This window comes from Onthophagus taurus, chromosome 10 (genome assembly GCF_036711975.1).
Source record: "Onthophagus taurus isolate NC chromosome 10, IU_Otau_3.0, whole genome shotgun sequence".
Taxonomy (NCBI): domain Eukaryota; kingdom Metazoa; phylum Arthropoda; class Insecta; order Coleoptera; family Scarabaeidae; genus Onthophagus; species Onthophagus taurus.
Window position 1 is genome coordinate 12,021,891 of NC_091975.1, and position 20,937 is coordinate 12,042,827.

Genomic DNA, 20,937 nt, shown 5'->3' on the forward strand with positions numbered 1-20,937 from the left:
CCTACATTTTCGCATAACCTAAAAGTGTCAAAAAAGATGCTAATTTAAAAATTCATGGAAGCTGTATTTATTGAAATTAAGGAATGAAACTTATTTTAAATTAAAGCTCAAAGCTTTCTCTTTACAATGATGTATAATAATTGTTGGGTTGGATTGGAAAAATATTGAGAAAAAAAATGTTGAAATAAAACCTACACTTTTGTATAACCTAAAAGTGTCAAAAAAGATGCTAATTTAAAAATTCCTGAAAGCCCTGTTTATTGAAATTAAGGAATGAAACTTATTTTAAATTAAAGTTCAAAGCTTCCTCTTTAAAATGATGTATAATAATTGTTGGGTTGGATTGGAAAAATGTTGAGAAAAAAAAATTTGAAATAAAACTTACATTTTCGTATAACCTAAAAGTGGCAAAAAAGATGCTAATTTAAAAATTTATGGAAGCCGCGTTTATTGAAATTAAGGAATGAGACGTATTTTAAATTAAAGCTCAAAGCTTTCTCTTTAAAATGGTGTATAATAATTATTGGGTTGGATGTGAAAAATGTTGAGAAAAAAAATGTTGAAATAAAACCTACAGTTTCGTATAACCTAAAAGTGTCAAAAAAGATGCTAATTTAAAAATTCCTGGAAGCTGTGTTTATTGAAATTAAGGAATGAAACTTGTTCTAAATTAAAGCTCAAAGCTTTCTCTTTAAAATGATGTACAACAAGTGTAGGGTTGGGTTGGAAAAATGTTGAGAAAAAAAATGATGAAATAAAAATTATATTTTCGTATAACCTAAAAGTGTCAAAAAAGATGCTAATTTAAAAATTCCTGGAAGCTGTGTTTATTGAAATTAAGGAATGAAACTTGTTCTAAATTAAAGCTCAAAGCTTTCTCTTTAAAATGATGTACAACAAGTGTAGGGTTGGGTTGGAAAAATGTTGAGAAAAAAAATGATGAAATAAAAATTATATTTTCGTATAACCTAAAAGTGTCAAAAAAGATGCTAATTTAAAAATTCCTGGAAGCTGTGTTTATTGAAATTAAGGAATGAAACTTGTTCTAAATTAAAGCTCAAAGCTTTCTCTTTAAAATGATGTATAATAAGTGTAGGGTTGGATTGGAAAAATGTTGAGAAAGAAAATTTTGAAATAAAACTTACATTTTCGTATAACCTAAAAGTGGCAAAAAAGATGCTTATTTAAAAATTTATGGAAGCCGCGTTTATTGAAATTAAGGAATGAGACTTATTTTAAATTAAAGCTCAAAGCTTTCTCTTTAAAATGATGTATAATAATTATTAGGTTGGGTTGGAAAAATATTGAGAAAAAAAATGTTGAAATAAAACCTACATTTTCGTATAACCTAAAAGTGTCAAAAAAGATGCTAATTTAAAAATTCATGGAAGCTGTGTTTATTGAAACTAAGGAATGAAACTTATTTTAAATTAAAGCTCAAAGCTTTCTCTTTAAAATGATGTATAATAATTGTTGGGTTGGATTGGAAAAATATTGAGAAAAAAAATGTTGAAACAAAACTTACATTTTCGTATAACCTAATAGTGTCAAAAAAGATGCTAATTTAAAAATTCATGGAAGCCGTGTTTATTGAAATTAAGGAATGAGACTTATTTTAAATTAAAGCACAAACATTCCTTTTTAAAATGATGTATCACACGCTTGATTTTATAAAAAATTCTTGGAAATATAGCTTAAAAATTGGAAAAAAGTGAGTTCATGTTTAAAAATTAATATCTCAATAACTACAAGATATTTTTAAAATCCGATTCTTTCATTGGATAGCTTATGATTTGTTCAACAAGGGTTGATAATTTTATAAAAAATTATTAAACCTTCAATTTATTGCAATATTTTAAAAATTAACTATTTTTTTATACAATAAAATTATCTAATAAAAGTAATTAACCTTTTTCTCAAAATTTTTTTATATAAAATTTTTAAATATCATACACGTTTCGAAACGGGACATCTTCAGCTTCAATTTGAGATATAAATCGTTTCTTTACTATCATAAATAAAAAAGTTATGATTTTTTGAAAATTAACTATTTTTTTTTATCCAATAAAGGTTATTCCTCAAAATTTTTTTAATATAAAATTTTTAAACAACATACAAATTTCGAAAGAAGACATCTTCAGCTTCAATTTGAGACATAAATCGTTTCTTCACTATCATAAATATAAAAGTTATGATTTTTTGAAAATTAACTATTTTAATAAAATTATCTAAAAAAGCTTTTTTCTCAAAATATTTTTATATAAAATTTTCAAACAACATACAGATTCCGAAAGAGGACATCTTCACCTTCAATTTGAGCCATGAATCGCTTCTTCATTATCATAAATAAAAAAGTTATGATTTTTTGAAAATTTACTATTTCAATAAAATTATCTAAAAAAGCTTTTTTCTCAAAATTTTTTTATATAAAATTTTTAAACAACATTCAGATTTCGAAAGAAGACATCTTCAGCTTCAATTTGAGCCATAAATCGCTTCTTCATTATCATAAATAAAAAAATTATGATTTTTTGAAAATTAACTATTTTAATAAAATTATATAAAAAAGCCTTTTTCTCAAAATTTGTTCATATAAAATTTTTAAACAACATACAGATTTCGATAAAAGACATCTTCAGCTTCAATTTGAGCCATAAATCGCTTCTTCATTATCATAAATAAAAAAGTTATGATTTTTTGAAAATTAACTATTTTAATAAAATTATCTAAAGAAGCCTTTTTCTCAAAATTTTTTCATATAAAATTTTTAAACAACATACAGATTTCGATAAAAGACATTTTCAGCTTCAATTTGAGCCATAAAGCGCTTCTTCATTATCATAAATAAAAAAGTTATGATTTTTTGAAAATTTACTATTTTAATAAAATTATCTAAAAAAGCTTTTTTCTCAAAATTCTTTTATATACAATTTTTAAACAACATACAGATTTCGAAAGAAGACATCTTCAGCTTCAATTTGAGCCATAAATCGCTTCTTCATTATCATAAATAAAAAAGTTATGATTTTTTGAAAATTTACTGTTTTAATAAAATTATCTAACAAAGGTGTTTTCTCAAAATTTTTATATATAAAATTTTTAAACAGCATACGGATTTCGTAAGAAGACATCTTCAGCTTCTTAAAATGTAAAAAATCTAATAATTTTTATAATTGAACCCAACATATCTCATACATCATCTTAAACAGAAATGTTTCAGTTTTAATTTGATACCAAAATCATTTCTTAATTTCCACAGTTTTTTAAGTTACTCCTTGTATTGTAGGACACCTGTATACAGTTATCCTACAAAAGCGGGAAAGTACATAAATGACAAATGAACCGAGATACGAAATGTTTCTTTAGATAAAAGATGTAGGAAATTTAACACAGTATAAACTGAAAATATTTTTATGCATACAGGCTGTTCCATATCGACGTATTGAAGTAAGCATTGTTATTTTAATCGCAATGATATAGTTTTTATTACATATTCTGGTTTTACACACAAAAATAGGTCTATTTTAATAAGACATGTTAACACCTAGCCCTAAAAATTGTTTCAGGAACAATTTTTGTTAACACAATTTTTTGCTAACTTCAATTTTAATTTCCCTCTGAATAGTATGCTATCAAAATTAATTATCTCGATAATCATTGTTTTTATCAAAAAATGTTTTAAATAAAATTTGTTTCAATTTCGCTTTTGAATCAATTATCTTAATAAAAAATTTTTACATCTCTATTAATTAAGCATTTAAGTATAATTATGTATAAAAACGGAAAAATTATTATTTTGAGGTTATCTCCTTAATTATTGATTAAATCAAAAAAAATTGTTGACAAAGTTTATTTAGAATTGTTTCAGGAACAATTTTTGTTAACACAATTTTTTTCTAACTCGAAATTTTAATTTCCCACTGAATAGTATGCTACAAAAATTAATATTTTTGAGGTTATATCCTTATTGTTGATTTAATCAAAAAATGTTGTTAACAAAATTTGTTTAGAATTATCTCAGGAACAGTGTTTGTTAATACAATTTTTTGCTAACTAAAAATTTTAATTTCCCTCTGAATAGTATGCCATCAAAATTAATTATCTCGATAATGATTGTTTTTATCAAAAAATGTTTTAAATAAAATTTGTTTCAATTTCGATTTTGAATCAATTATCTTAATAACAAATTTTTACATCTCTATTAATTAAGCATCTAAGTGTAATTATGTGCAAAAACGGGAAAATTATTATTTTGAGGTTATCTCCTTAATTATTGATTAAATCAAAAAAAACTGTTGACAAAGATTGTTTAGAATTGTTTGAGGAACAATTTTTGTTAATAAAATTTTATTGTAACTTGAAATTTTAATTTCCCACTGAATAGTATGCTACAAAAATTAATATTTTTGAGGTTATATCCTTATTGTTGATTTAATCAAAAAATGTTGTTAACAAAATTTGTTTAGAATTACCTCAGGAACAGTGTTTGTTAATAAAATTTTTTGCTAACTTGAAATTTTAATTTCCCTCTGAATAGTATGCTATCAAAATTAATTATCTCGATAATTATTCTTTTTATCAAAAAATGTTTTAAATAAAATTTGTTTCAATTTCGATTTTGAATCAATTATCTTAATAAAAAATTTTTGCATCTCTATTAATTAAGCATCTAAGTGTGATTATGTGCAAAAACGGGAAAATTATTATTTTGAGGTTATCTCCTTAATTATTGATTAAATCAAAAAAAATTGTTGACAAAGTTTGTTTAGAATTGCTTCAGGAACAATTTCTGTTAACACAATTTTTTTATAACTCGAAATTTTAATTTCCCACTGAATAGTATGCTACAAAAATTAATATTTTTGAGGTTATATCCTTATTGTAGATTTAATCAAAAATATTGTTAACAAAATTTGTTTAGAATCACTTCAGGAACAGTGTTTGTCAATAAACTTTTTTGATAACTTGAAATTTTAATTTCCCTCTGAATACTACGCCATTAAAATTAATTATCTCAACAATTATTGTTTTTATCAAAAAATGTTTTAAATAAAATTTGTTGCAATTTCGATTTTGAATCAATTATCTTAATAAAAAATTTTTACATCTCTATTAATTAAGCATCTAAGTATAATTATGTATAAAAACGGAAAAATTATTATTTTGAGGTTATCTCCTTAATTATTGTATAAATCAAAAAAAATTGTTGACAAAGTTTGTTTAGAATTGTTTCAGGAACAATTTTTGTGATTACAATTTATTTCTAACTTGAAATTTTAATTTCCCACTGAATAGTATATTACAAAAATTAATATTTTTGAGGTTATATCCTTAATGTTGATTTAATCAAAAAATGTTATTAACAAAATTTGTTTAGAATTACTTCAGGAATAGTGTTTGTTAATAAAAATTTTTGCTAACTTGAGATTTTAATTTCCCTCTGAATAGTATGGTATTAAAATTAATTATCTCGATAATTAATGTTTTTATCAAAAAATATTTTAAACAAAATTTGTTTCAATTTCGATTTTGAATCAATTATCTTAATAAAAAAAATTTACATCTCTATTAATTAAGAATTTAAGTGTAATTATGCATAAAAACGGAAAAATTATTATTTTGAGGTTATCTCCTTAATTATTGATTAAATCAAAAAGAATTGTTGACAAAGTTTGTTTAGAATAGTTTCGGGAACAATTTTTGTTAACACAATTTTTTTGTAACTTGAAATTTTAATTTCCCACTGAATAGTATGTTATAAAAATTAATATTTTTGAGGTTATATCCTTAATGTTGATTTAAACAAAAAAAGTTGTTAACAAAATTTGTTTAGAATTACTTCAGGAACAGTGTTTGTTAATAAAATTTTTTGCTAACTTAAAATTTTAATTTCCTTCTGAATAGTATGCCATCAAAATTAATTATCTCGATAATTATTGCTTTTATCAAAAAATGTTTTAAACAAAATTTGTTTCAATTTCGATTTTGAATCAATTATCTTAATAAAAAAATTTTGCATCTCTATTAATTAAGCATCTAAGTGTGATTATGTGTAAAAACGGAAAAATTATTATTTTGAGGTTATCTCCTTAATTATTGATTAAATCAAAAAAAAATATTGACAAAGTTTGTTTAGAATTGTTTCAGGAACAATTTTTGTTAACACAATTTTTTTCTAACTTGAAATTTTAATTTCCCACTGAATAGTATGTTATAAAAATTAATATTTTTGAGGTTATATCCTTAATGTTGATTTAAACAAAAAAAGTTGTTAACAAAATTTGTTTAGAATTACTTCAGGAACAGTGTTTGTTAATAAAAATTTTTGCTAACTTGAAATTTTAATTTCCCTCTGAATAGTATGCCATCAAAATTAATTATCTCGATAATTATTGCTTTTATCAAAAAATGTTTTAAATAGAATTTGTTTTAATTTCGATTTTGAATCAATTATCTTAATAAAAAATTTTTACATCTCTATTAATTAAGCATCTAAGTGTAATTATGTGCAAAAACGAAAAAATTATTACTTTGAGGTTATCTCCTTAATTATTGATTAAATCAAAAAAAACTGTTGACAAAGTTTGTTTAGAATTGTTTCAGGAACAATTTTTGTTAACACAATTTTTTTCTAACTTGAAATTTTAATTTCCCACTGAATAGTATGGTACAAAAATTAATATTTTTGAGGTTATATCCTTATTGTTGATTTAATCAAAAAATGTTGTTAACAAAATTTGTTTAGAATTACTTCAGGAGTAGTGTTTGTTAATAAAATTTTTTGCTAACTTGAAATTTTAATTTCCCTCTGAATAGTATGCCATCAAAATTAATTATCTCGATAATTATTGTTTTTATCAAAAAATGTTTTAAATAAAATTTGTTGCAATTTCGATTTTGAATCAATTATCTTAATTAAAAAAATTTACAGCTCTATTAATTAAGCATTTAAGTATAATTATACAGGGTGATTCATAAGTAATGGGCCAAATTGTAAATGTACGTTCAGGAGGCCAAAATAATAATATTTTCATTAACAATAATGGGTCTTAGTCTGCTCCTTACTGAGATACAGGATGTTAAAGCGAAAAAAATAAAATAGATTTTTGTTAATAGATCAGCTACTTTTCTACATAATGACTCATAGTTGACTTATAGTTTTTGTAAGGGTAAACAATAATGTGTGAGAGGATTTGAGTTAACTCGTAGATGTCGCCACATGCGCCATATGAATTAGATGAAATCAGCTACAAATTTTTTATCGCTCATTATTTTACAACATACTTGTTTAATTTGGATAGCCCCATCATTTCTGTAGAAAAAAGCTATACTTCTTTGATCTTGAAAATATTAACGATTTTCGAGATATTTGAATTTTACTAATTCACTACACTACATTTCACGGTGGTCGACGTAGCATTAATCTGTTAAGACACAAGCATGGCATGGAATGTTGACATTTACCTAACCGTAATTGATAATTGATAACAATATTAAACTGAATTTATTGTACGCCAGTTAATAAAACGAAATACAACATTAGAACAGACTTGAACTAAGACCACTTACGACAACTGTTATCAAAACCTACATGTTAATGTTGTGCGAAGTTAAATTAAATTTAAGCTTAATTATGAGCTACTGCAAAAGGTTTTCAACATGACCACCACCAGCATTTATACACGCATTTAACCGTTTGGTTAAGGATTGTCTGACTTTAAAAAATGTAGCAGGATTATTTCGTATTGAATTGGCTGCATCTTGAATTCTATTCCATAACTCGTCTCGTGTATTTATAGTAGGTTCAGCATAGACCATTGATTTCATGTAACCCCACACATGGTGGCCACTGAAATTCACTACCACGTCCAATCCAACGGTGAGGGAATGTTTCATTCAGATGTTCGCGCACAGCACGTGAAAAATGTGGAGGAGCACCGTCTTGCATGAACCACATATTTCTTCTTAGTTGTAATGGAAGATCTCCCAAGAGCTCCATTTAAATTAGGAGGTAATTCAACTGCACCACACATTTATTTTAAACTCGTGCTGGAAATGTCTATCTTTTTTTAAACGAGGGTTTTCGGTTTCCCAGGCATGACTATTTCGCCAATTAAAAACTCCGCGTCTGGTAAAGGTTGCTTCATCCGTGAAAAGAATGTTATTTAGGAATGTTGGATTATTATTCAATTTTCCTTTTAGCCACTGACAAAATTGAACTCTGATTCGATAATCTGTTGGAAGTAAATTTTGCACAGGTATAAAATGATAGGGATATAAATTTTCCTTGTGTAAAATTCTAGTCACGGATGGTTGGCTTATTCCAGTTGCTGCAGACAATCGACGAGTGCTTATTTCAGAATTTTGCGCAATTCTTACCAAAATTTCATCTTCTTGCTGCGGAGTGATAATCTTAGGACGTCCTGTATGATATTTTGGACGAAATGAACCTGTTTCACCCAGTCGATTATAAATATTTTGAAATATCTTCCGGTTTGGCTGCCTTCTGTAAGGGTACATTTCACGATATTTTCTGGATGCTGCTTGCCCAGAAAAACGTTCTTGTGCGTAAACGCATAACATGTCTCTCATTTCTTCGTTTGAAAAGTGATTATGTCTCGGCATTTTGATTTATGTTAGGACAAGAATGAATCAGTTTACTTAACAATAAAATGTTTTAAACTATTCATTAAACGTAAAAGCTCATTGACGTTTCATAATTCATATGGCGCATGTGGCGACATCTACGAGTTAACTCAAATCCTCTCACACATTATTGTTTACCCTTACAAAAACTATAAGTCAACTATGAGTCATTATGTAGAAAAGTAGCTGATCTATTAACAAAAATCTATTTTATTTTTTTCGCTTTAACATCCTGTATCTCAGTAAGGAGCAGACTAAGACCCATTATTGTTAATGAAAATATTATTATTTTGGCCTCCTGAACGTACATTTACAATTTGGCCCATTACTTATGAATCACCCTGTATATATAAAAACTTTTTTTAGGTTATGTTCTTAATTATTGATCAAATCAAAAAAAACTGTTGACAAAGTTTGTTTAGAATTGTTTCAGAAACAATTTTTGTTAACACAATTTTTTTCTAACTCGAAATTTTAATTTTCCACTGAATAGTATGGTACAAAAATTAATATTTTTGAGGTTATATCCTTAATGTTGATTTAATCAAAAAATGTTATTAACAAAATTTGTTTAGAATCACTTCAGGAACAGTATTTGTTAATAAAATTTTTTGCTAACTTGAAATTTTAATTTCCCTCTGAATAGTATGGTATTAAAATTAATTATCTCGATAATTATTGTTTAAAATGATGTATAATAATTGTTGGGTTATCTTATTTAAAATTCATCCATTTCGTTATTACCTTAGTGACATATATAAAAAAGAAAAAAAAAAGAACAAAGCTGGTTCGTATATGGGGGTTAAGAGGGGTTAAAATAGGAGTTAAAATGGGGGTAATAACAATAACACACCTTTTATTTCCCCAGAGAGAAGCTTTTGTGAGTTGTGAGCACGCACTTGCGCCACCTCGCGCATAAATATACGTGGAAAGAATTAAAAATCGATGAATGAATTACGTGAAGTCGCTTTAAAATTATTATTAACTTTTTGGACCTTTTTATTCTACTCGGAGGAGGCTCTCATTGTTAGTCATTTCGCTAATAAAGCCCAAAAGCACAAAGTTTTGCGAAAACGTCTTTATTGTGCTCGTATTTTCTTGTTTAACTTCTTAATTAATTTCGAGCAGTTTTAGATTATGCGGTGTAGTTGAATTCAAGTCTAAATTCAGCTTGGAGATGTCAAAAATGTTTGATTATAACAATTTATTCGGAATAAACGTCAAATGTTACCGTACTATTCACAGGGAAATTAAAAATGTGTTATTATTAAACTTAATTGTGATTTTATCGAAAAATGTTTCGTATAATATTTATTTAGAATTTAATTTTGAATATATTATTTTAATAAAAATTTTTAATATCTCTTCTAGATGGTGCTGTAGACTAGTATAAAAATCAAAATTTTTGAGGTTATCTACTTAATTATTTATGCTATCAAAATTTTTTGTAATCAATATTTGATATAAATTCGATTACAAACAACTTTTATTAACAACATTTTTTAAAATAACAACATTTTAATTTCCCTGTGAACAGTACGGTACCACTTGTACCAGTTCGAATCGCTATTCCAAGCAAATATCCAATTAATAAATAAATAAATATATATATATGTTTTCGGAGATATTACAGAATATTTTTTAATAACAAAACTATTTTCCCCTACCGTTAGTTTTCGAGATATCGTCTACACTGATGCTCAAAACGTCAAAATCGTTTTTTTTAATTATACTCAAATAGATTAGAAATAGTCAACGCTGGAACAGAAACGATTATAGAAAATGTTTTAGGGGATGTTACAAATAAAAAAACACAACTAAACCTAACAAAACTGGTTTTCCATACCAGTACACAGCGACACCTAGCGGATATTTAAAAAAATGTTATTAACAAAAATTGTTCTCCATCCAATTCTGAATAAGTATTATTTGAAACATTTTTCGATACAAACTATAATTACGAAAATAACCTAAAAAACTGGTTTTTAATACCAGTACACAGCGACACCTAGTGAATATTTAAAAAAATGTTATTAACTAAAATTGTTCTCCATCCAATTCTGAATAAGTATTATTTGAAACATTTTTCGATACAAACTATAATTAAGAAAATAACCTAAAAAAACTAGTTTTCCATACCAGTACATAGCGACACCTAGCGGACATTTAAAAAAATTTTATTAACAAAAATTTTTCTCCGTCCAATTCTGAATAAGTATTATTAGAAACATTCTTTGATACAACCAATAATTAATAACATAACCTAAAAAAAACAGTTTTCCATACCAGTACACAGCGACACCAAGCGGATATTTTGAAAAATATTATTAATAAAAATTGTTCTACGTCCAATTCTGAATAAGCATTATTTGAAACTTTTTTCGATACAAACAATAATTAAGAACATAACCTAAAAAAACTATTTAGACAATAGCATGGCCATCTACACAAAGTGATATCTTTTATTTATTTTATTTTAAGAAATAAGATGTTAAGTCATTGTGTTCGTATAAAGATGTGTGGTAATTGTTTTAACTTTTAAAGTAATAATTTGACGTGTCTTCTAAAGATGGTAATTTAATTACCGAAACTGGTTAAGATAAAAATAAATAAAAGATATCACTTTGTATATACTTGGTCATTCTATTGTCTAAATAATTAAGTAGTGATAATGGATGAAAACATAATTAAATAAAAAAAACTAGTTTTCCATACCAGTACACAGCGACACCTAGTGGATATTTTGAAAGATGTTATTAACAAAAATTGTTTTCAATCCAATTCTGAATAAGTATTATTCGAAAAATTTTTCGATACCAAAAATAATTGAGGACATAACCTAAAAAAACTGGTTTTTGATACCAGTACACAGCGACACCTAGTGGATATTTAAAAAAATGTTGTTAACAAAAATTGTTCTACATCCAATTCTGAATAAGTATAATTTGAAACATTTTTCGATACAAACTATAATTATGAACATAACCTAAAAGAATTGGTTTTTCATACCACTACACAGCGACACCTAGCGGATATTTAAAGAAATGTTATTAACAAAAATCGTTCCTCGTCCAATTCTGAATAAGTATTATTTGAAACATTTTTCGATACAAACAATAATTAATAACATAACCTAAAAAAAACTAGTTTTTGATACCAGTACATGGCATATTTAACCTATTTAGTGTTTTATCGAAAAATGTTTCGTATAAGATTTGTTTAGAATTTAATTTTGAATATATTATTATAATAAAAATTTTTAATATCTCTCCTAGACAATCCTGTACTCTAGATAACAATCAAAATTTTTGAGGTTATCTCCTTAATTATTAAAGTAACGTCATTTTTAACAATGTTTATCTCAAACACTAATTGATATTTTCAAAAGCGGTTTTTTCTATTAAAAAGTTAATACTTTTTTGAGTATTTCCTGAAAATTTTATAACGATATCTTTAAAAATCGATTTTTTGAAAATGATTTAATGAGAATAAAACAGATTTGTGTTTAAGAATTGATATCTCAAAAACTAAAAGTGATTTTGCAAAGCGAGTACTTTTATCCGAAAGATCATACTTTTAATGATAATCGCTAAACATTTCAAAAAAATAATCCGAGATTTCGATTTTTTAGAAATTTTTAAAGTTATCAATAAAACATTGAAAATTAATCATTTTTAATCGAATTAAAACGTTTATATCAAGAACTAAAAGCGATTTTGCAAAGCGAGTACTTTTATCCGAAAGATCATACTTTTAATGATAATCACTAAATATTTCAAAAAAATAATCCGAGATTTCAATTTTTTAGAAATTTTTAAAGTTATCAATAAAACGTTGAAAATTAATCATTTTTAATCGAATTAAAACGTTTATATCTCAAGAACTAAAAGTGATTTTGCAAAGCGGGTACCTTTATCTTAAAGATCATACTTTTAATGATAATCGATAAATATTTCAAAAGTATAATCCGAGATTTCGATGTTTTAGAAATTTTTAACGTTATCAATAAAACGTTGAAAATTAATCATTTTTAATGGAATTAAAACGTTTATATCTCAAGAACTAAAAGTGATTTTGCAAAGCGGGTACTTTTATCAGAAAGATCATACTTTTAATGATAAATAATAAACATTTCAAAAATATAATCAGAGATTTCGATTTTTTAGAAATTTTTAAAGTTATCAATAAAACGTTGAAAATTAATCATTTTTAATCGAATTAAAACGTTTATATCTCAAGAACTAAAAGTGATTTTGCAAAGCTGGTACTTTTTTCCGAAAGATCATACTTTTAATGATAATCCATAAATATTTCAAAAAAATAATCCGAGATTTCGATTTTTTAGAAATTTTTAAAAGTTATCAATAAAACGTTGAAAATTAATCATTTTTAATCGAATTAAAACGTTTATATCTCAAGAACTAAAAGTGATTTTGCAAAGCGGGTACTTTTATCAGAAAGGTCATACTTTTAATGATAAATAATAAACATTTCAAAAATATAATCAGAGATTTCGATTTTTTAGAAATTTTTAAAGTTATCAATAAAACGTTGAAAATTAATCATTTTTAAACGAATTAAAACGTTTATATCTCAAGAACTAAAAGTGATTTTGCAAAGCGGGTACCTTTATCTTAAAGATCATACTTTTAATGATAATCGATAAATATTTCAAAAATATAATCCGAGATTTCGATGTTTTAGAAATTTTTAACGTTATCAATAAAACGTTGAAAATTAATCATTTTTAATGGAATTAAAACGTTTATATTTCAAGAACTAAAAGTGATTTTGCAAAGCGGGTACTTTTATCAGAAAGATCATACTTTTAATGATAAATAATAAACATTTCAAAAATATAATCCGAGATTTCGATTTTTTAGAAATTTTTAAAGTTATCAATAAAACGTTGAAAATTAATCATTTTTAATCGAATTAAAACGTTTATATCTCAAGAACTAAAAGTGATTTTGCAAAGCGGGTACTTTTATCCGAAAGATCATACTTTTAATGATAATCGCTAAATATTTCAAAAATATAATCCGAGATTTCGATTTTTTAGAAATTTTTAAAGTTATCAATAAAACGTTGAAAATTAATCATTTTTAATCGAATTAAAACGTTTATATCTCAAGAACTAAAAGTGATTTTGCAAAGCGGGTACTTTTATCCGAAAGATCATACTTTTAATGATAATCGCTAAATATTTCAAAAATATAATCCGAGATTTCGATTTTTTAGAAATTTTTAAAGTTATCAATAAAACGTTGAAAATTAATCATTTTTAATCGAATTAAAACGTTTATATTTCAAGAACTAAAAGTGATTTTGCAAAGCGGGTACTTTTATCGGAAAGATCATACTTTTAATGATAATCGATAAATATTTCAAAAAAATAATCCGAGATTTCGATTTTTTAGAAATTTTTAAAGTTATCAATAAAACGTTGAAAATTAATCATTTTTAATCGAATTAAAACGTTTATATCTCAAGAACTAAAAGTGATTTTGGAAAGCGGGTATTTTTATCGGAAAGATCATACTTTTAATGATAATCGGTAAATATTTCAAAAATATAACCAGAGATTTCGATTTTGAAGAAAATATTGAAGAAAATATTGGTTTAGACTAAGATTACAAGCGAAAATTGTGTTTTTCGTAACAAAACTGGTTTTTCATACCAGTACACAGCGACACCTAGCGGATATTTAAAAAAATGTTATTAACAAAAACTGTTCTCCGTCCAATTCTGAATAAGTATTATTTGAAACATTTTCCGATACAAACTATAATTAATAACATAACCTAAAAAAACTGGTTTTCGATACCAGTACACAGCGCCATCTAGTGGATATTTAAAAAAATGTTATTAACAAAAATTGTTCTCCGTCCAATTCTGAATAAGTATTATTTGAAACATTTTTCGATGCAAACAATAATTAAGAAGATAACCTAAAAAAACTGGTTTTCCATACTAATACACAGCGACACCTAGTGGATATTTAAAAAAATGTTATTAACAAAAATTGTTCTCCGTCCAATTCTGAATAAGTATTATTTGAAACATTTTTCGATACAAACTATAATTAATAACATAACCTAAAAAAACTGGTTTTCCATACTGATACACAGCGACACCTAGTGGATATTTAAAAAAATGTTATTAAAAAAAATTGTTCTCCGTCCAATTCTGAAGAAGTTTTATTTGAAACATTTTTCGATACAAACTAATTAATAACATAACCTAAAAAAACTAGTTTTTCATACTAGTACACAGCGACACCTAGCGGATATTTTGAAAAATGCTATTAACAAAAATTGTTCTTCGTCCAATTCTGCATCAGTATTATTTGAAATTTTTTTTGATACAAACAATAATTAAAAACATAACCCAAAAAGACTGGCTTTTGATACCAGTACACAGCGCCATCTAGTGGATATTTAAAAAAATGTTATTAACAAAAACTGTTCTCCGTCCAATTCTGAATAAGTATTATTTGAAACATTTTCCGATACAAACTATAATTAATAACATAACCTAAAAAAACTGGTTTTCGATACCAGTACACAGCGCCATCTAGTGGATATTTAAAAAAATGTTATTAACAAAAATTGTTCTCCGTCCAATTCTGAATAAGTATTATTTGAAACATTTTTCGATGCAAACAATAATTAAGAAGATAACCTAAAAAAACTGGTTTTCCATACTAATACACAGCGACACCTAGTGGATATTTAAAAAAATTTTATTAACAAAAACTGTTCTACGTCCAATTCTGAATAAGTATTATTTGAAATATTTTTCGATACAAACTATAATTAATAACATAACCTAAAAAAACTGGTTTTCCATACTGATACACAGCGACACCTAGTGGATATTTAAAAAAATGTTATTAACAAAAATTGTTCTCCATCCAATTTTGAAGAAGTTTTATTTGAAACATTTTTCGATACAAACTAATTAATAACATAACCTAAAAAAACTAGTTTTTCATACTAGTACACAGCGACACCTAGCGGATATTTTGAAAAATGCTATTAACAAAAATTGTTCTTCGTCCAATTCTGAATCAGTATTATTTGAATTTTTTTTTGATACAAACAACAATTAAAAACATAACCCAAAAAAACTGGCTTTTGATACCAGTACACAGCGCCATCTAGTGGATATTTAAAAAAATGTTATTAACAAAAATTGTTCTCCGTCCAATTCTGAATAAGTATTATTTGAAACATTTTTTGATACAAACTATAATTAAAAACAATCTAAAAAAAACTAGTTTTTCATACCAGTACACAGCGACACCTAGCGGATATTTTGAAAAATATTATTAACCAAAATTGTTCTCCGTCCAATTCTGAATAAGTATTATTTGAAACATTTTTCGATACAAACTATAATTAATAACATAACCTTAAAAAAACTAGTTTTCCATACCAGTACACAGCGACACCTAGTGGATATTTAAAAAAATATTATTAACCAAAATTGTTCTCCGTCCAATTCTGAATAAGTATTATTTGAAATATTTTTCGATACAAACAATAATTAATAACATAACCTAAAAAAAGCTGGTTTTCGATACCAGTACACAGCGACACCTAGCGGATATTTTGAAAAATGTTATTAACAAAAATTGTTCGTCGTCCAATTCTGAATAAGTATTATTTCAAACATTTTTCGATACAAATTTTTTTTTAAAGTTATCAATAAAATGCTAAAAATTAATCATTTTTAATCGAATTAAAACGTTTATATCTCAAGAACTAAAAGTGATTTTGCAAAGCGGGTATTTTTATCAGAAAGATCATACTTTTAATGATAATTAATAAACATTTCAAAAAAATAATCCGAGATTTCGATTTTTTAGAAATTTTTAAACAAACATATTCCTTTTTGCTATTCCATTTCGATACTCTCCATATTTTATTATATCAGTATAAAGAGTTGGACTTGTTCCAAAAGCTTACCCATCCGATTTTCTAACCCCATTTTGAAAATATTTATTCCAGCTTACAAAGGGACGCAAAATATCCACCTCTTTATGCATAATATATCTAAAATCTGAGCGAACACGTCAAAGGAAATTTTATGACTCATTGTGTTAAAAAAAAAAATAACCGAGTATAGGGGGTGGTTTTTCTTTCTTAATGATCTTTAAAAAATCTGTAGACAGAAATAAGAACTTGTTTCCGGTTTTGGCACAACTCCAAATCACATCAACACAAAGATAAACAAGCAACACCAAGAGATACAACGACGAGTTTATTATGTCACTATAAATAAGAGCTTTAAGTTGATTTAGACAGTTTAAAATTGCCCTAATCGATAAGGAGTCACGTAGAGTGTGATACTTGATTAATTATTTGATTGGGCCAAAAACCAGAAAAAAAAAGTGTTTGGAGTGAGTTAAAATGAAATTGGAGGTATTACCAGGTTGTTGCAAGTTGTCTTGGGCGATGGCAAGGGCCCCAAGGAGCACTAAGCCCACCGTGATGAGCCTATGCCAGCCCGACATCGCGGTCACTCGGCCCTTGCACCTTTATCACATTTTACGTCCGGTTTGCACAACATGCTGCGAACGCACTGCGAAGGATAACCACTACAAAGCGGACGGCGTCGCGGCGCCCAGACGTCGCCTCCGTACGGCGCCGGCGTCACATTTCAACGTCCACCAAGAAAAAGGCAACCCCTCGCGATGGGATCCATACGTTTTAGCCCCTTTCAACGCACAACTAAGTCGGAGGGAAACAAGAAGTTGTTGTTATATTTAAATCATGGAAAATGTTTTAGGGGGTGCTAAAGAATATTTTTTAATAACAAAACTTTTCCCCCCCACTTTTTGTTTTTGAGATATAACCCACATTAATGCTCAAAACTCCAAAATCGGGTTTTTTAACTTATAATCAAATAAGTTAGAAATATTCAATGTTGGAACAAAAACGATTAAGGAAAATGTTTTAGGGGTAATAAAGAATATTTTTTAATAACAAAACTTTTTCCCCCCACTTTTAGTTTTTGAGATATAACCTACAATGATGCTCAAAACTCCAAAATCGGGTTTTTTAACTTATAATCAAATAAGTTCGAAATATTCAATGTTGGAACAAAAACGATTAAGGAAAATGTTTTAGGGGATGTTACAGAATATTTTTTAATAACAAAACTTTTTTCCCCCACTTTTACTTTTAGAGATATAACCCACACTGATGCTCAAAACTCCAAAATCGGGTTTTTTAGCTTATAATCAAATAAGTTCGAAATAATCAAAGCTGGAACAAAAACGATTATGGAAAATGTTTTAGGGGGTATTAAAGAATATTTTTAATAACAAAACTTTTTCCCCCCACTTTTACTTTTAGAGATATAACCCACAACGATGCTCAAAATTCCAAAATGGGGTTTTTTAACTTATAATCAAATAAGTTCGAAATAGTCAATGTTGGAACAAAAACGATTATGGAAAATGTTTTAGGGGGTATTAAAGAATATTTTTTAATCACAAAACTTTTTCCTCCCACTTTTAGTTTTTGAGATATAACCCACAATGGTGCCCAAAACGCCAAAATCGGGTTTTTTAATTTATAATCAAATAAGTTCGAAATAGTCAAAGCTGGAACAAAAACGATTATGGAAAATGTTTTAGGGGGTATTAAAGAATATTTTTTAATAACAAAACTTTTCCCCCCCACTTTTACTTTTTGAGATATAACCCACACTGATGCTTAAAACGCCAAAATCGGGTTTTTTAGCTTATAATCAAATAAGATCGAAATAGTCAAAGCTGGAACAAAAACGATTATGGAAAATGTTTTAGGGGGTATTAAGGAATATTTTTTAATAACAAAACTTTTTTCCCCCACTTTTAGTTTTTGAGATATAATCTACAATGATGCTCAAAACTCCAAAATCGGGTTTTTTAACTTATAATCAAATAAGTTCGAAATAGTCAAAGCTGGAACAAAAACGATTATGGAAAATGTTTTAGGGGGTATTACAGAATATTTTTTAATAACAAAACTTTTCCCCCCCACTTTTAGTTTTTGAGATATAACCTACAATGATGCTCAAAACTCCAAAATCGGGTTTTTTAACTTATAATCAAATAAGTTCGAAATAGTCAAAGCTGGAACAAAAACGATTATGGAAAATGTTTTAGGGAGTATTAAAAAATATTTTTTAATAACAAAACTTTTCCCCCCCACTTTTAGTTTTTGAGATATAACCCACATTGATGCTCAAAACTCCAAAATCGGGTTATTTAACTTATAATCAAATAAGTTCGAAACAGTCAAAGCTGGAACAAAAACGATTATGGGAAATGTTTTAGGGGGTATTAAAGACTATTTTTTAATAACAAAACTTTTCCCCCCACTTTTACTTTTAGAGATATAACCCACACTGGTGCTCAAAACTCCAAAATCGGGCTTTTTAACTTATAATCAAATAACTTCGAGATAGTCAAAGCTGGAACAAAAACGATTATGGAAAATGTTTTAGGGGGTATTAAAGAATATTTTTTAATAACAAAACTTTTTCCCCCACTTTTAGTTTTTGGGATATAACCCACATTGATGCTCAAAACTCCAAAATCGGGTTTTTTAACTTATAATCAAATAAGTTCGAAATAGTCAAAGCTGGAACAAAAACGATTATGGAAAATGTTTTAGGGGGTATTACAGAATATTTTTTAATAACAAAACTTTTCCCCCCCACTTTTAGTTTTTGAGATATAACCTACAATGATGCTCAAAACTCCAAAATCGGGTTTTTTAACTTATAATCAAATAAGTTCGAAATAGTCAAAGCTGGAACAAAAACGATTATGGAAAATGTTTTAGGGGGTATTACAGAATATTTTTTAATAACAAAACTTTTCCCCCCCACTTTTAGTTTTTGAGATATAACCTACAATGATGCTCAAAACTCCAAAATCGGGTTTTTTAACTTATAATCAAATAAGTTCGAAATAGTCAAAGCTGGAACAAAAACGATTATGGAAAATGTTTTAGGGGGTATTACAGAATATTTTTTAATAACAAAACTTTTCCCCCCCACTTTTAGTTTTTGAGATATAACCTACAATGATGCTCAAAACTCCAAAATCGGGTTTTTTTAACTTATAATCAAATAAGTTCGAAATAGTCAAAGCTGGAACAAAAACGATTATGGAAAATGTTTTAGGGGGTATTATAGAATATTTTTTAATAACAAAACTTTTTCCTCCCACTTTTAGTTTTTGAGATATAACCTACACTGTTGCTCAAAACTCTAAAATCGGGTTTTTTAGCTTATACTCAAATAAGTTCGAAATAGTCAAAACTGGAACAAAAAAGATTATGGAAAATGTTTTAGGGGGTATTAAAGAATATTTTTTAATAACAAAACTTTTCCCCCCCACTTTTACTTTTAGAGATATAACCCACACTGATGCTCAAAACTCCAAAATCGGGCTTTTTAACTTATAATCAAATAAGTTCGAAATAATCAAAGCTGGAACAAAAACGATTATGGAAAATGTTTTAGGGGGTATTAAAGAATATTTTTTAATAACAAAACTTTTCCCCCCCACTTTTACTTTTAGAGATACAACCCACACTGATGCTCAAAACTCCAAAATCGGGTTTTTTAACTTATAATCAAATAAGTTCGAAATAGTCAAAAATGGAATAAAAACGATTATGGAAAATGTTTTAGGGGGCATTAAAGAATATTTTTTAATAACAAAACTTTTTCCCCCCACTTTTAGTTTTTGAGATATAACCCACACTGATGCTCAAAACTCCAAAATCGGGTTTTTTAACTTATAATCAAATAAGTTCGTAATAGTCAAAGTTGGAACAAAAACGATTATGGAAAATGTTTTAGGGGGTATTAAAGAATATTTTTTAATAACAAAACTTTTCCCCCCCACTTTTAGTTTTTGAGATATAACCTACACTGATGCTCAACACTCCAAAATCGGGTTTTTTAGCTTATAATCAAATAAGTTCGAAATAGTCAAAGCTGGAACAAAAACGATTATGGAAAATGTTTTATGGAATGTTGCAGAATATTTGTTGATAACAAAACTTTTTCCCCTAACTTTTAGTTTTTGAGATATAACCTACACTGATGCTCAAAACTCCAAAATCGGGTTTTTTAACTTTTAATCAAATAAGTTCGAAATAGTCAAAGCTGGAATAAAAACGGTTATGGAAAATGTTTTAGGGGGCATTAAAGAATATTTTTTAATAACAAAACTTTTCCCCGCCACTTTTACTTTTTGAGATATAACCCACATTGATG

The 20,937-nt window shown here is 26.6% G+C and overlaps 1 protein-coding gene across 2 annotated transcripts in view; it reads right to left on the bottom strand.

The window, feature by feature from the left end:
* The window catches only part of LOC111416042 (julius seizure), a 55,154-nt gene extending 37,899 nt beyond the window's left edge, over nt 1-17,255 (bottom strand). For both annotated transcript variants that reach the window (XM_023047986.2, XM_023047985.2), the window contains exon 1: nt 17,083-17,255. In XM_023047986.2, coding sequence (XP_022903754.1) covers nt 17,083-17,167 — 85 coding nt within the window. In that variant the 5' untranslated portion in view covers nt 17,168-17,255. The remainder of the gene's footprint in view (nt 1-17,082) is intronic.
* Between the last annotated feature and the right edge of the window lie 3,682 nt (nt 17,256-20,937).